The sequence below is a fragment of the Falco naumanni genome, chromosome 5 (assembly GCF_017639655.2).
Source record: "Falco naumanni isolate bFalNau1 chromosome 5, bFalNau1.pat, whole genome shotgun sequence".
Lineage (NCBI taxonomy): Eukaryota > Metazoa > Chordata > Aves > Falconiformes > Falconidae > Falco > Falco naumanni.
In genome coordinates, this window is record NC_054058.1 from 34,784,371 (window position 1) to 34,795,736 (window position 11,366).

At 51.8% G+C, this 11,366-nt stretch overlaps 2 protein-coding genes across 2 annotated transcripts; one reads left to right on the forward strand and one right to left on the reverse strand.

Annotated features, from left to right (window-relative positions):
- Positions 1–1,991: 1,991 nt before the first annotated feature.
- On the forward strand, positions 1,992–5,492 carry LGALS1 (galectin 1). Its single transcript, XM_040597054.1, has 4 exons — positions 1,992–2,103; positions 3,325–3,404; positions 4,753–4,924; positions 5,286–5,492. The coding sequence occupies exons 1-4, from the start codon at positions 2,095–2,097 to the stop codon at positions 5,427–5,429; spliced, it is 405 nt and encodes a 134-aa protein (XP_040452988.1). The 5' UTR covers positions 1,992–2,094; the 3' UTR covers positions 5,430–5,492.
- A 2,449-nt stretch (positions 5,493–7,941) lies between these two features.
- Positions 7,942–9,809, reverse strand: LOC121088253 (urotensin-2 receptor-like). Its single transcript, XM_040594028.1, has one exon. The coding sequence runs from the start codon at positions 9,193–9,195 to the stop codon at positions 7,942–7,944; it is 1,254 nt and encodes a 417-aa protein (XP_040449962.1). The 5' UTR covers positions 9,196–9,809.
- Positions 9,810–11,366: the final 1,557 nt, after the last annotated feature.

Here is an 11,366-nt window from a genome sequence, read left to right on the forward strand (position 1 = left end):
ACAGGCAAGCACCTCTGACCCCCTTGCCTGTTGTGCTAACGCCATTTAACTCAAAGCTCCCTGAATGCCAGCAGAAGCACCTGGACTTCCATCAGACAAACACAGGCTGCCTGAGGTAGCCTCAAGTCTGAAGGCTGAATTTCCTTGACGTGAACAGCCTTTTTAGTGTCGCCTCTGGGATGGTATCACCTCCCTCATTATCACCTGCTATCCGTGAGCTGGTCTCTTAATCTCCACAGCAGCATTTAGAGGAAGGTCCCTGGACTGGCATGACTCAAGGTGCCGGTGGCTGCTAAGGCTGGGTTACAATGCCCAGCTGCCAGAAACGCTGCAGGAGACACAGAACTACCTCTGACCTCTCCCATCTCCAGCTCTAAGTGAGCAAATACCTACACATTTCCCTTCCCCATCCAACATTTCTTGAAAGGGAACAGCCCCTGCAACCTGCTAGACTGTAGCTCCAGCCGCAGCTCATCTCCTTGTGTAAATGTCTGGGGTCCTTTGTAGGGATTCGGTCTCACAAAATCTTGGATTTGAAGGGAATTGATTCAATTATACATGCATCCTGAGCAGAGGGAAGATGGCTCTAGTTACCTTTTCTCCTGCTAGTATGGAGCACTTCTTCTCATCCTGCACCACCTGGAAGGGATCAGGCTCGAGGGCTGAACCCTCAGGCAGGTTTCCAGAGGGGGAAAGAGGGAGTGAGCATGTCAGAGCAGAGAAGCCCACTTTAGCCTTTAGTCTAGCCCCCTTGTGTTGTGGGGTGATCAGCAACCTGGCCAAAGGCTGGAGCCTGTCCGTGCCTTCCGCAGCTCCAGCAGGCAGGGGAGTGTCCCTGCTACCTCCGCTGGCATTGATGGCACTAACTAGAAATACCCAGCAACAACAGCCTCTGGGGTCGTGCTTGACAGGAGTAAGAGGGCTACCACGTCCAAAGCCGAGGGGGAACTGATGGGCCTCATAGAAAGAGAAAAATAAAATGTTTCACTGAGTTTCAGTTCTGGGCCTCTTAAGGAAATCACAGAGCATCTTGTGATTTAGAAACAAATATGCAAGACAAGGAAAGCTCTAAGCCACAGGCTTGGCCCACTGCCTGAATTTTTTCCCTCTTCTTTCAGTATAATTACAGTTGAGCCATGCAGTAAATGAGTAACTTTTTCCAAAGGAATCCTTTCACCCAGAGTGAATCATACTTGCCACAAAGAGAACGTGGAGACAGATAAAAGACATATAGATCCTATGGCTTATTGTGATAGAGTGTTTCACCCAAATTCCCTTGTTCCTCAGCCCCCCAGATGTGTCCAGGGTATGTACAAGAGCCAGGCACTAAACTTTCCTGGACAAATCCTGCCTACCCCTCCAAGATGGCTTCCTCCTGGCTTGCTGTGCCCTACAGCCAAGATGAACCGCGTGGTTTTGAGGGCATCTAGGGGTTCTGCAGAATAAGGACTATTTTCCCTCCTTTGGTTCCTGTACCTACAGGAGCAGGTGGTAAGCTAGGTCAGCAGCTGGGCAGCCTCTGGGGACAGCAAGGCTTGATGGCGGAGCTGGGTGACCCTAGATCCAGCTTCAGTCCTCTGCTCCTGGGGTTTCACCTGGACTACAAAGAGTTTCTGAGGTACTGCGTGTGCTCAGTGATATTTCTTCTGCTCCCGATTTAGCCAGAACTAAATAGCCCAGCCTCCCTCCCAGACCCTTCCTGCCAAGTCTCAATCCATCTGACGGTTTTCCGTATGGGATAAAAGCCTTGGACAGTAACACACTCATTGTAAAACTATTTTCCATCGGCCTCACGGCCACACACAGCTGGATCTCCTCCTGGAGCAACCAGCAGCCCGTTTGGAAGGGTTGGGTTTAGCATCCTGGAGAGAGGCCTGAGTGAGGGTGGGAGGGGACAGCTCTGGGTGATCGTGCCCCCTCCCCTAAAACCAGCCCCTCCCACCCGCTCCCCAGCCTGATTGGCAGGTGCGGTGGCCAAGGGCTGGGACAACCCAGCTCCCCATCTATTTAAAGGCAAGGGTGGGGTTCCTGTAGCTACTTGCCTGGGACCGGTGCACCTTGGTGGAGAGGAGCATTTGCCTGCTGAGCAGCACCATGTCTTGCGTGAGTAGAGAAAGGGATGGGGCAGCTTTGCTGGAGGTGATGCTTTGTGGAGTGGGACTGGGGGGGGGAGCATGTTGGTTTGGTGTGAGGGTGTTTGCATTATCCTCCTCATCAGCCTCTGTGTCAGACCGTCTGCTAGAGCTGGATGCCAGCTGTATCTATTACAGGGGGGTGGCTGCTGCTTCTTGTTCTGGCAGGAGTGTTCTTCTTCCCTGCAGGATCCCTTTGGGGAGGTATGTGGGGGGGTCCTCGCTAGGCTGGCTCCCAAGCTGGGGTAACCTGTTTTACAGCAGCTCTGCTCCGGGGAGGTAGCTGCAGTAACGTTTATTGCTTTCTGAGCATCTCTTCTGGGCAGCCTTGCTGCTTGCTTCCTGGCTGAAGTTTTCATGAGTCACTGATTCATTCTCCCTTCCTTTCTTGTAACGAAATGTGCTATACAGAAGTGTCCTTTGAGTGTCAAGGACTGCCAGGGAGATGCTTGTGTCAGAAGAGTGATTGCACTTCTTTGATGAATTTATCTTTCATTAGACTGAGGGTGACTAATTGGGGAGTGTCCCAAGTGCAGGCTTAACTATTAAAGTGGGAAGGGGGAAAGATTCTTAGTACTTGTGGGGTCTTGCCTCTACTGTGATAGGAAATGAGCACATATTGGTTTACCAGAGTGTTTTAGTTCTCCTAGAGAGAAGGTGGGGAAAGACACATACATGGGGCAGGAGAATGTCCTTGCAAAAGCTGGGCCTACAAAAAATGAACAACAAAAAAAACCCCCAAGCTATTGGGGGTTGGGGACCAAAGTGTCTGAGCCTCTGGCCCTGAACAAGGCTTGAAGTTCAAATCTAAGCTAGGGAAAGGGAGTGGAGGCTCTGTCCCTGTACAGCCAACTTGCGTGGGATGATGTGAGATCCACAAGGCACACTGGCATGTTTGGGACAGGGTGGGTGTGATGGGAGCTTGTAGGTACCCAAGCTCTGCTGCTGTGAAATAGAGATATGTTAATGAGAGAAGCAGGAGAAAGGTTGGGAAATAGGGCACATGTCCCATGTGATTGGAGTAACATCTCTGGGATGTCCCTGGTGCAATGCCCTAGGGGAAGGGAGCTTCCCTGTCTCTCCAGCGGTCCAAAGCCATGCACTATCTTGCAAGGCAGCAGGGAGAGCTGCCAAGTCAGAGCAGGTGAGCCAGCAGGTACTGAGCTAATGTCTCTGCCTCCATGTTCCCCAGGGACCAGTATGCACCAACTTGGGTCTCAAGCCTGGCCAGCGCCTCACTGTCAAGGGGAAGATTGCACCAAGTGCCAAGAGGTAAGCTGTGCTGCGCGGACAAGGCACCACACAGAGTTGTCTTCTGCTGGTGGGGGACAAAAAGAATCCTTCCCCTGAGTAGGAGAGGAGCAGCTATGGAAGAGGTTAACACTAGCAGTGTTTCCCAGTGAGTCATTGCCTAATGCATGTTGCAGACACACTCTACTGCCAAGGGGCTAAGCCAAAGCAGATGTGAAGCCCCAGCTGCATGCACTGGCAGTGACCACATCCTCTCTAGTGCAGGAAATGGAAGCTGTCTCTATACTAAGACTTGGTTTAAGATGGTCACATCCTCTCCCCTGCATGAAGATAGCCCAGGAGTAGGTATACTATTACAGTGCCTTTCCTCACTAGGCAGGAGATTATGGCCCGAGTAGCTGGGAGGTCTTGGGTCCTCTGGCTCCATGAATGCTCTGAGCCATAGCTCCAGCCGATGGTGCAAATGAAGGGCTGCATTTTGCAGCAGGGGGTCTCCAGGTATTGAAGTTTGCTTTTACTCAGTGGAGATGCTGCTCAGATGCTAGTGGGGAAGGAGGGAAGGTGGTGAGTGGGCCAGTGGACTTCAGTGGAAATGCACTCCTAAATGTGCAGGGATCAGGGTGGCTGGGACCCCCCAGGGAAGCCTCTGCAGCAACCCCCAACCCTTGTGCAGGTCTGTGGCTGGTGGGGCCCCTTGGTGAGTAAGGTGGAGCCCTGTAGCTGCTGTACCAGTGCTAGTGGTGTTCCAGGAAACATGTCCCAGCTTTTCCCAGTGCCTTTGAAGCTTGATAGTGTCAGAGTGAAGCCTCCTGGGCTTTCTCTTGCCCAATAATATGCCTCCTGCCCTCATTTGGGTAAGAGGCCTGGAGGCAAGGTAGACATGGCTAGGAAGCTGCTTCCTCCCACTGCCATTGCAGATGCTTTGGGATAGCTAATGAATGGTAATTATTTCAGCTGCCTGCGGGGTGGGGAGAAGGCAGTGGCTGTCAGGCAGCATGCAACACTAGCTAACTGGGGCTGAAAGAAAATGTGTGGAAAGCAACCGGCTTCTTGGGAGCTGGTTTTGGTGCAGGATAACTCACTGTTCAGGGCTCTAAGTGTTGAACCTTTCCCTTGTTAAAAGCTTTGCAGAAACTAAGTGGTGTCTCTCTCAGGGATGGCACTGTGGGGCCTGTGTACCCCAGCAGAGGAGAGTACCCCTTACTGACACAGCACCACCTTTTTAGGAAAGCTGTGCAGTTTAGCAAAGTGTTTTGCTTTGGTTATCCTCAGCTGGGCTTGAAGCAACAGAGCCAGATATGCTCATAGTATTGAGCAAATGCTATGATACTATTGAGTAAAACAGTATTGATGTCATCTTTCTCTGCAGCTTTGTAATGAATCTGGGGAAGGATGCTTCCCAGCTTGGGCTTCACTTCAACCCCCGTTTTGATGCTCATGGAGACGTGAACACCATCGTGTGCAACTCAAAGAAGGCAGAAGAGTGGGGTGCAGAGCATAGGGAGACTGTCTTCCCTTTCCAGAAGGGGGGTACAGCAGAGGTGAGGCCTGGGATGCCCTGGTGAAGGGAGGGTGTTTGGCACAGGACACCCAACTGAAAAGGCTCTCAGGGCTGTCTCTACGGGAGGTGGCTGGCTTCTGCTTGGCCAGTGCTACCACCCGGGGCTCTTGAGCAGTGATGGAGGGTGCAAGCTCCATCTAGCTCAATGGGATCTTACTATTGAACTGAGCATGGAATAGGCATCTCTTGGGAGACCAAAATAACACTCCTGCTGTTGAAGAGTGGATTATGCTGCTGAGCGTGTTCACCCAGCACAGCAGACAGTGGCACAGTAATACTGTAGAGGAGAAAGGCTTGAGGGTATCTTTGCAGGAACTTTGACTTTGCCATTTGTCTTGCAGATCACTTTTGCTGTCAACCAAAGTGATGTCACGGTCCACCTGCCAGGCCACCAGTTCACATTCCCTAACCGGCTTGGTCTCTCTGTCTTTGACTACTTTGATGCACAAGGGGACTTCACACTCCAGTCCATCAGCTGGGAATAACTTCCTCTGACAGATCCATCTCAAAGATACAGAAAAAGCAATCAATAAATAAGTTTTGGTCTACCCAGTCTCAAAATCTAATCTCTTTTGTGCTGCAATTCCATGTGGGCTGGTCACCTTGCTGGAGGGAGGTGGGTAGGTAACTTTCCTGGAGTACCGTATATGGGTGAGATTGTGCTAGCCTTTGAAGTCATGGATGGAGAGGATCAGAAGCTTGGGAAGGCAGAAGGTAAATAGCCCAAAGAGAGTCTTGAGAGGAAACATGGGGACTAGATGTGGCTGGTAGGGGAAGAGTAGAAGTGTTGAAGTCACACTTCCTTGAGGTCTAAACTGATGCCTTACACTGCCTGAGTAAAATGGGTTGATTAAATCTATCTTTCCCTAAACTAAGCATCCTTGGGTGGCCTTGGACATTGAGTTGCTGTGCTAGGTGAACCTAGTGAGGCATGCATTGAGGGCAAAGTCCTCAGGTGTGCTAGGTTTGGCCTGCATGCCTCTGCAGAGGCTGGTGGTACTCATGACAGCTCTCCTATGCCTCCTTTGGATTTCTTGCTGCTGCCTGGGGACAGCAGTAGAAAAGGTTACCTTGCTGGGTGTGGCAGAGCATGCAGTAGGCTCCTCATCAAAATCCTTTCTTCCAACCACTGCAGAAGCTTGAGTACTCCTGGGCTGTGGCACATGAAGGTAGTAACCTGGAGGTGTCTGGCTTTGTTCTGTCCCATGTGCCTTGCCTAATCCATCTAGAGCTGGGACAGGTAGCAATGCCTAGCTAGGGTGCAGGATGCTAAAGATGTGCCTACTATGCTCTTGTTACTCTTGTACTTACGGAAGCCCAAATGAGCCTGATCACTCCTCTGTCTAAATGGAGGCTAGCTTCTGAGGAGTCTGGAGATGATGAGACATGTTGGATGTTACAGCATAGTTCTCACTTGGCTGTTGGTTGTTACCCCAGGTGCCAGCCAGTAGCTGCCTCGGGGGCTCTCCCAATCTAATGCTGCTTAAGCAGCAATTACTGCTGTTGGACAGGCTGTGCCTGGTGGGCATAGGAAAGGTGGGGTTCTGCTCTTTCCACAGGGCACAGCAGTTACTAGGTAGGCCTGGGATGGAAGGACCCAGTCTTTGGGTCCTCGTTTCTAGATTTGGCCACAAACAACATGAAGCACAAGCAATTTGATGTCCTATGAGGACTCCCTGTTGGCCTGGCTGGGCCAGTTCCTCCCATTAAGCAGCTGCAGAGTAACTGGAGCATGGGAACTTGCTCCTACAGCAGCAGCACCTGCTGCTCTTGCTCCATAATTCATGAGGTTCTGCCAGGTCCTGTGTCTCAGGTACCTGTGCAGAGGGAGGGAGGCTTGGCTGCTAGAAACTGGGGAGCTAAGGAGGAAGAGAGAGATGAGTTAGAAACACGGGCTTGAGCTGGGGTTTTGATCTGGGAGGCAGGAACACTTGGGGTGTACAAGCAACTTCAGGCTCTGCAGCTGGATCCCTCTTGAATCTCCTTGTTGCCTAAGGCCAGTCTGCTCTGGATGATCACATCCTGCTCTTTAGGACTACATCTACAATAGTAAATGCTGCATCTAACGTTGCCACCCTGTGCATAGGCATGACTGGGGGACAGCATAGCTTGGGGATTGGGGTGATATGGATGACACCATCCTTTCTGGGGAAGAGAGTTTAGCTGTATAGAATTGAGCCATGCTAGGCTGGATGGCCTCAAGGCAAAAGACCCAGCCCAGTTGATGCAGTAGCACTGATACAGTTTGGCAAACTGGGGTACATTTGGTACACTAGACATATGGGGATTTCCTCAGCCGCAGCAGGGACATGGTGCTGGTGAAGGCCCCCTCCATGAGCTGTGATGACAGACATGTAGTGGAGCTCTCTCCTTGCAGCTTTCTCTGCTGGGCTGGTCTTGAAAGCTGAGCAAATGTGCTCGCCTCCCTGGTCTGCACTTTGGAGCAATCTCGCAATGTCTCTTTACTGCACTTGGGAGTCTTTTCAAAGATTTTCTTTTGTGGAGGGTGGGGGAAGAAAGCCGAGTGTGAGCTTTACCACAAGATGCTGATCCTTAGTTAGGTCTCCTGCTAGCGTGGCTGCTTCTTGAAGTGACTCACTGGTCCTGTGAAATCTGTGACTCACTGTTGTCCTGACTTTGTTACGGCTTGGCCCATCGCTAGCAAGGAGGTGAGAGGTGGCAAGGGTTCCCCAGCTGTATAATTTAGGTGTGTTGAGGCTGACTGCTCCCTTCCACCCACTCCTTGGCCTTGTGCAAGGTGGAGGCTGGTGTGTAAGGGCTGAAGGACCTAAGGATGGAGTCAGGATACCCGAGACAAGCGTGTGTGTCCCCAGCTGAGCAGGGTGAGCAGCCTTGCAAAGGAGAAGACATGAAGGGGAAGGCACCACAACAATAATAACGGAAGACATTGCATGCCAGCATGGAAGGTGATGCACTTTTATTTCTCGAATTGACCCTAGCCAAAGGCTGGGAGATATTCTCAACCTGGGGTGCTGCTCACCCCTTGCTTTCCCCCACAGACCCCAACAACTCCCCAAAAGCTGGGGGGATGCTGTGTCTTCCCACTGGGCCCGCTGTGGCCTTCCAGGAGGGCACTGGAGGCCGTGCCGTGCCCATCCCGCTGCGGCCAGGGCTGCGGCGGTAGCTGCTGGCGAGCAGGGTGTAGAGGAAGGGGTTGATACAGCTGTTGCCGTAGGCCAGGCAGGTGACACTGAAGTTGAGGTAGGCCTGGGTGGTGGGACCAATGCCCAGCCTCTCACCCCGGTACAGCCTGGCCAGCTGCCAGGCCCAGAAGGGGAGAAAGCAGGCCCAGTAGGCCACCACGATGGCAGAGATCCTGGAGAAGAGCTGCCGGGCAGAGGCCCGGCCAGCCAGTGGCAGCCCTGGGCCCCAGGCAGAGGACCAGTATGCCCAGGCCAGGCGGGTGTAGACAATGCCCAGCACCATGCCAGGTGCCAAGATGCTGGTGGTGAAGAGCACCGTCAGGTAGAGCCGGAAGGCTGCTGGTGTCCAGGTGGGAATGCAGATGCGCTTGTGGGGGCCATCTCCCTCCCGCAGCTGGGTCATCACCATCATGGGGGACGTAAGCAGGAGCGAGAGGAGCCAGAGGACAGTGCTGACCAGCTTGCGGTAAGCATTGCTAGCCTGTCTGGCCTGCAGTGGCCTGGCCACTGCCCAGTACCTCTCCAGGCTCATGGCGGTCAGTAGGAAGATGCTGGCATGCATGGTGAGGAGGTCCAGGCTGAGCAAAAGCCTGCAGCCCACATCCCCAAAGAACCAGTCATGGGCAAAGTAGGTGCAGACCACAAAGGGGATGGTGGAAAGGTACAGGAGGTCAGCCAGGGCAAGGTTGATCACGTAGACTCCCAAGGAGCCCACTGAGTGGCCTGCCACCCTGCCGAAGGCCACCGCCACTGTGTAGATGTTCCCTACCACCCCAGTGAGGCACATGACCAGCAGCACTGCACCCAGCGGCCCTGTGATTGAGCTGTCCCCTCCCAGGACACTACTGTCATCACCCTCACCGCTGCTTTCCTCCAAGAAGCTGCCACCCTTGGGATCCTCTTCAGGCCTTGCACTGATGAAGGAAGAGTTGTAAGACATCTTTGGGTAGGATGAGCAAGGGCAAGTCAGGCTGTCAGAGACCCGGTTCCTTCCCCCTGCCTTAACCCCCTCGCTGTATGGGACACGTCTAGCCTTAACAGGAAAGCAGCTGAGGGAAGGGAAGAATCGCAAGAGTTCATCAAACATAGGGTACTCCAGAGAAGTCTATTCCTCACCTCCAGCCGCCCAGTCCATTTTGCTGATCTTGTCCATCACAAGCTCTGTCCGGTGGTTTCCCTTAACCATCAAAGGGCTGAGAAATGGACACTGTCCTCCCTTTCAAGACCAATAGGTGCAAAATAACCTCTGTCAGCCGGAAGGAAAAGTCTCTGCTCTTCACCAGCTGCTCATTTGTTGCTTCTACAGCATTTGCTGGGCTCATGGAAACCAATAGACTCAGTGGACAAGTGGATTTCTCTTCCTAAGTCTGTGTCCTCTCAACTCAGACAGACTCTGGCGAGGTGGGCTCTGCCCCCCTAAACCAACCCCTGGAGAGCTGCCTTGCCCACTGCACAGAGGAATGTGTCTGACTCACAGCTTCACACTCCAGTGTGAACGCAGTCCCAGTTTATACTGGGCTTTTTAGCCACTAGATGAGGAATCCTGCTGGCACCCTCCTCTTTCTTGCAGACACACTCTATCTTCTCCCATGTCTTCTGCACCTTCCCCCTGCTCCTTCTTCCTTCTTGTTCTGATATAGATCACAACCAGCCCAGTGGGCAAGTATTAGCTTGACATGTTTAAAGTGGGCAATAAGGAAGGGCTAATCTTTAGCTAGAAGATGTTTTACACTTGAACAAAAGTTAGATAATAGATAATGTGTATGTAGATAGAACAAAGAGCTTTAGTAGATACATAAACTAAAGAGCAAACTGCTAATGTTTGCAAAGATAAGCAGGAACTAAGTAATTACCCGATAATAAATCAGTTTTGCAGTATTCCATATCAAAAGTGAAAAGTATAATGAATTCTCTTGAACTGTTTTGAATAACCCAAACTTTTCTCAGGAATCTTATGTACACACATGACTTTGTATAATAAATATCCAGCTGCTGGTTGAAATGCTGTGCAAGTTAGGAGAAGCAATCCCCCTTGCACCCCAGCGCTGCAATAAACATACCTGCTTTATAACCTTCCATGGGTTGTGAAGTTTGTTTCTGCAAGTAAGTTCATTTCCCTTTCTTTTCCCCATTTCCCCTTGCACAGTTGTCCTTGTTTGAGAAAGGAGATAACTGAAAGAAAAGACTCCCTAGGGGGGGAAAAGCACCATGCTGGAGCTTTAGAAGGGAAACAACAGCCAGTCCTGAAAGTGCAATAGGCAGGGAGCTGCCACAGTACTGTCCCTGGCCCTTAGCCAATCCAGGCTGAGAGGGCCTGGCACCCACTCCCTTCCAAGGACAACAGGTCCCCTTGAGGTGCAGACAAGGAAAGTAACCCCCAATCTGCAAGCAAGCCCACCAGATGGTAGGACATCTCACTTTTTCTATGACCTGGCCTTGTCCCACCCTTACTACCCCAGTCAGCTGCAAGCTCCGAGACATTCAAAGGGCTGCATATTTTAGACCCACTTTTTCTTCCCTCTCCCCAGAGACCATCCTCCTCCTCTAAGCTTTTCCCCCTCCCTTCCCTCGAAGCCCCAGGACCTGCTGCCTCACCCGAGCAGGGAGCAGAAGCCCGTTAGGGAGGCACCATCGCCTTCTAGCGGGCATCCCTGCGTGACACCTGTGCCCCACGCTTCTGCGCCCGCATCCGAGCCCCATTCGTCTCAGGGAACAGACACGGTGGGACAGAATTTCCAGAGCAAAGACAGATGCACCATTACTAAATGTGCTCTGCTTTTAGCTCACGGGTGTTTTCAGGCCACTCCAGCCACACTCTTTTGCGTCATCAAGTGTATTAGCTTTGTTGTGGCTGAGTCAAACGCCTCCACTCATCTTCAGCAGTGATAACTCAGCAGCAAACAGAAAGAAGCTCCCCATTAGTACTGCCCTTACTGCAGTAGAATCCAAGCACCTTCCCGAGCAATGCGCTGCATGTAACACCAGCAGCTTCAGCATAACCATGCCACAGGGGTGGGCATATGGCACATACGGCTTTGATGGAGCTAACTTCAGAGGCCTGCCTTTGGGTTATCTGTATCAGCTCTTGGTATGTCTGGGTCACGCTCTACTCTTCACAGAGAACCAAATGCGCAGGTTGTTTAGATGGGGCTTGTGCTTTTTTTTTAATGGACTGCCCTGTTTCATGTTACCAGAACTGAAAGGCACTTTGTTTTGGAACACAGGTTTTGCAACGGCCTTTGGTTTTTAGGACAGTCA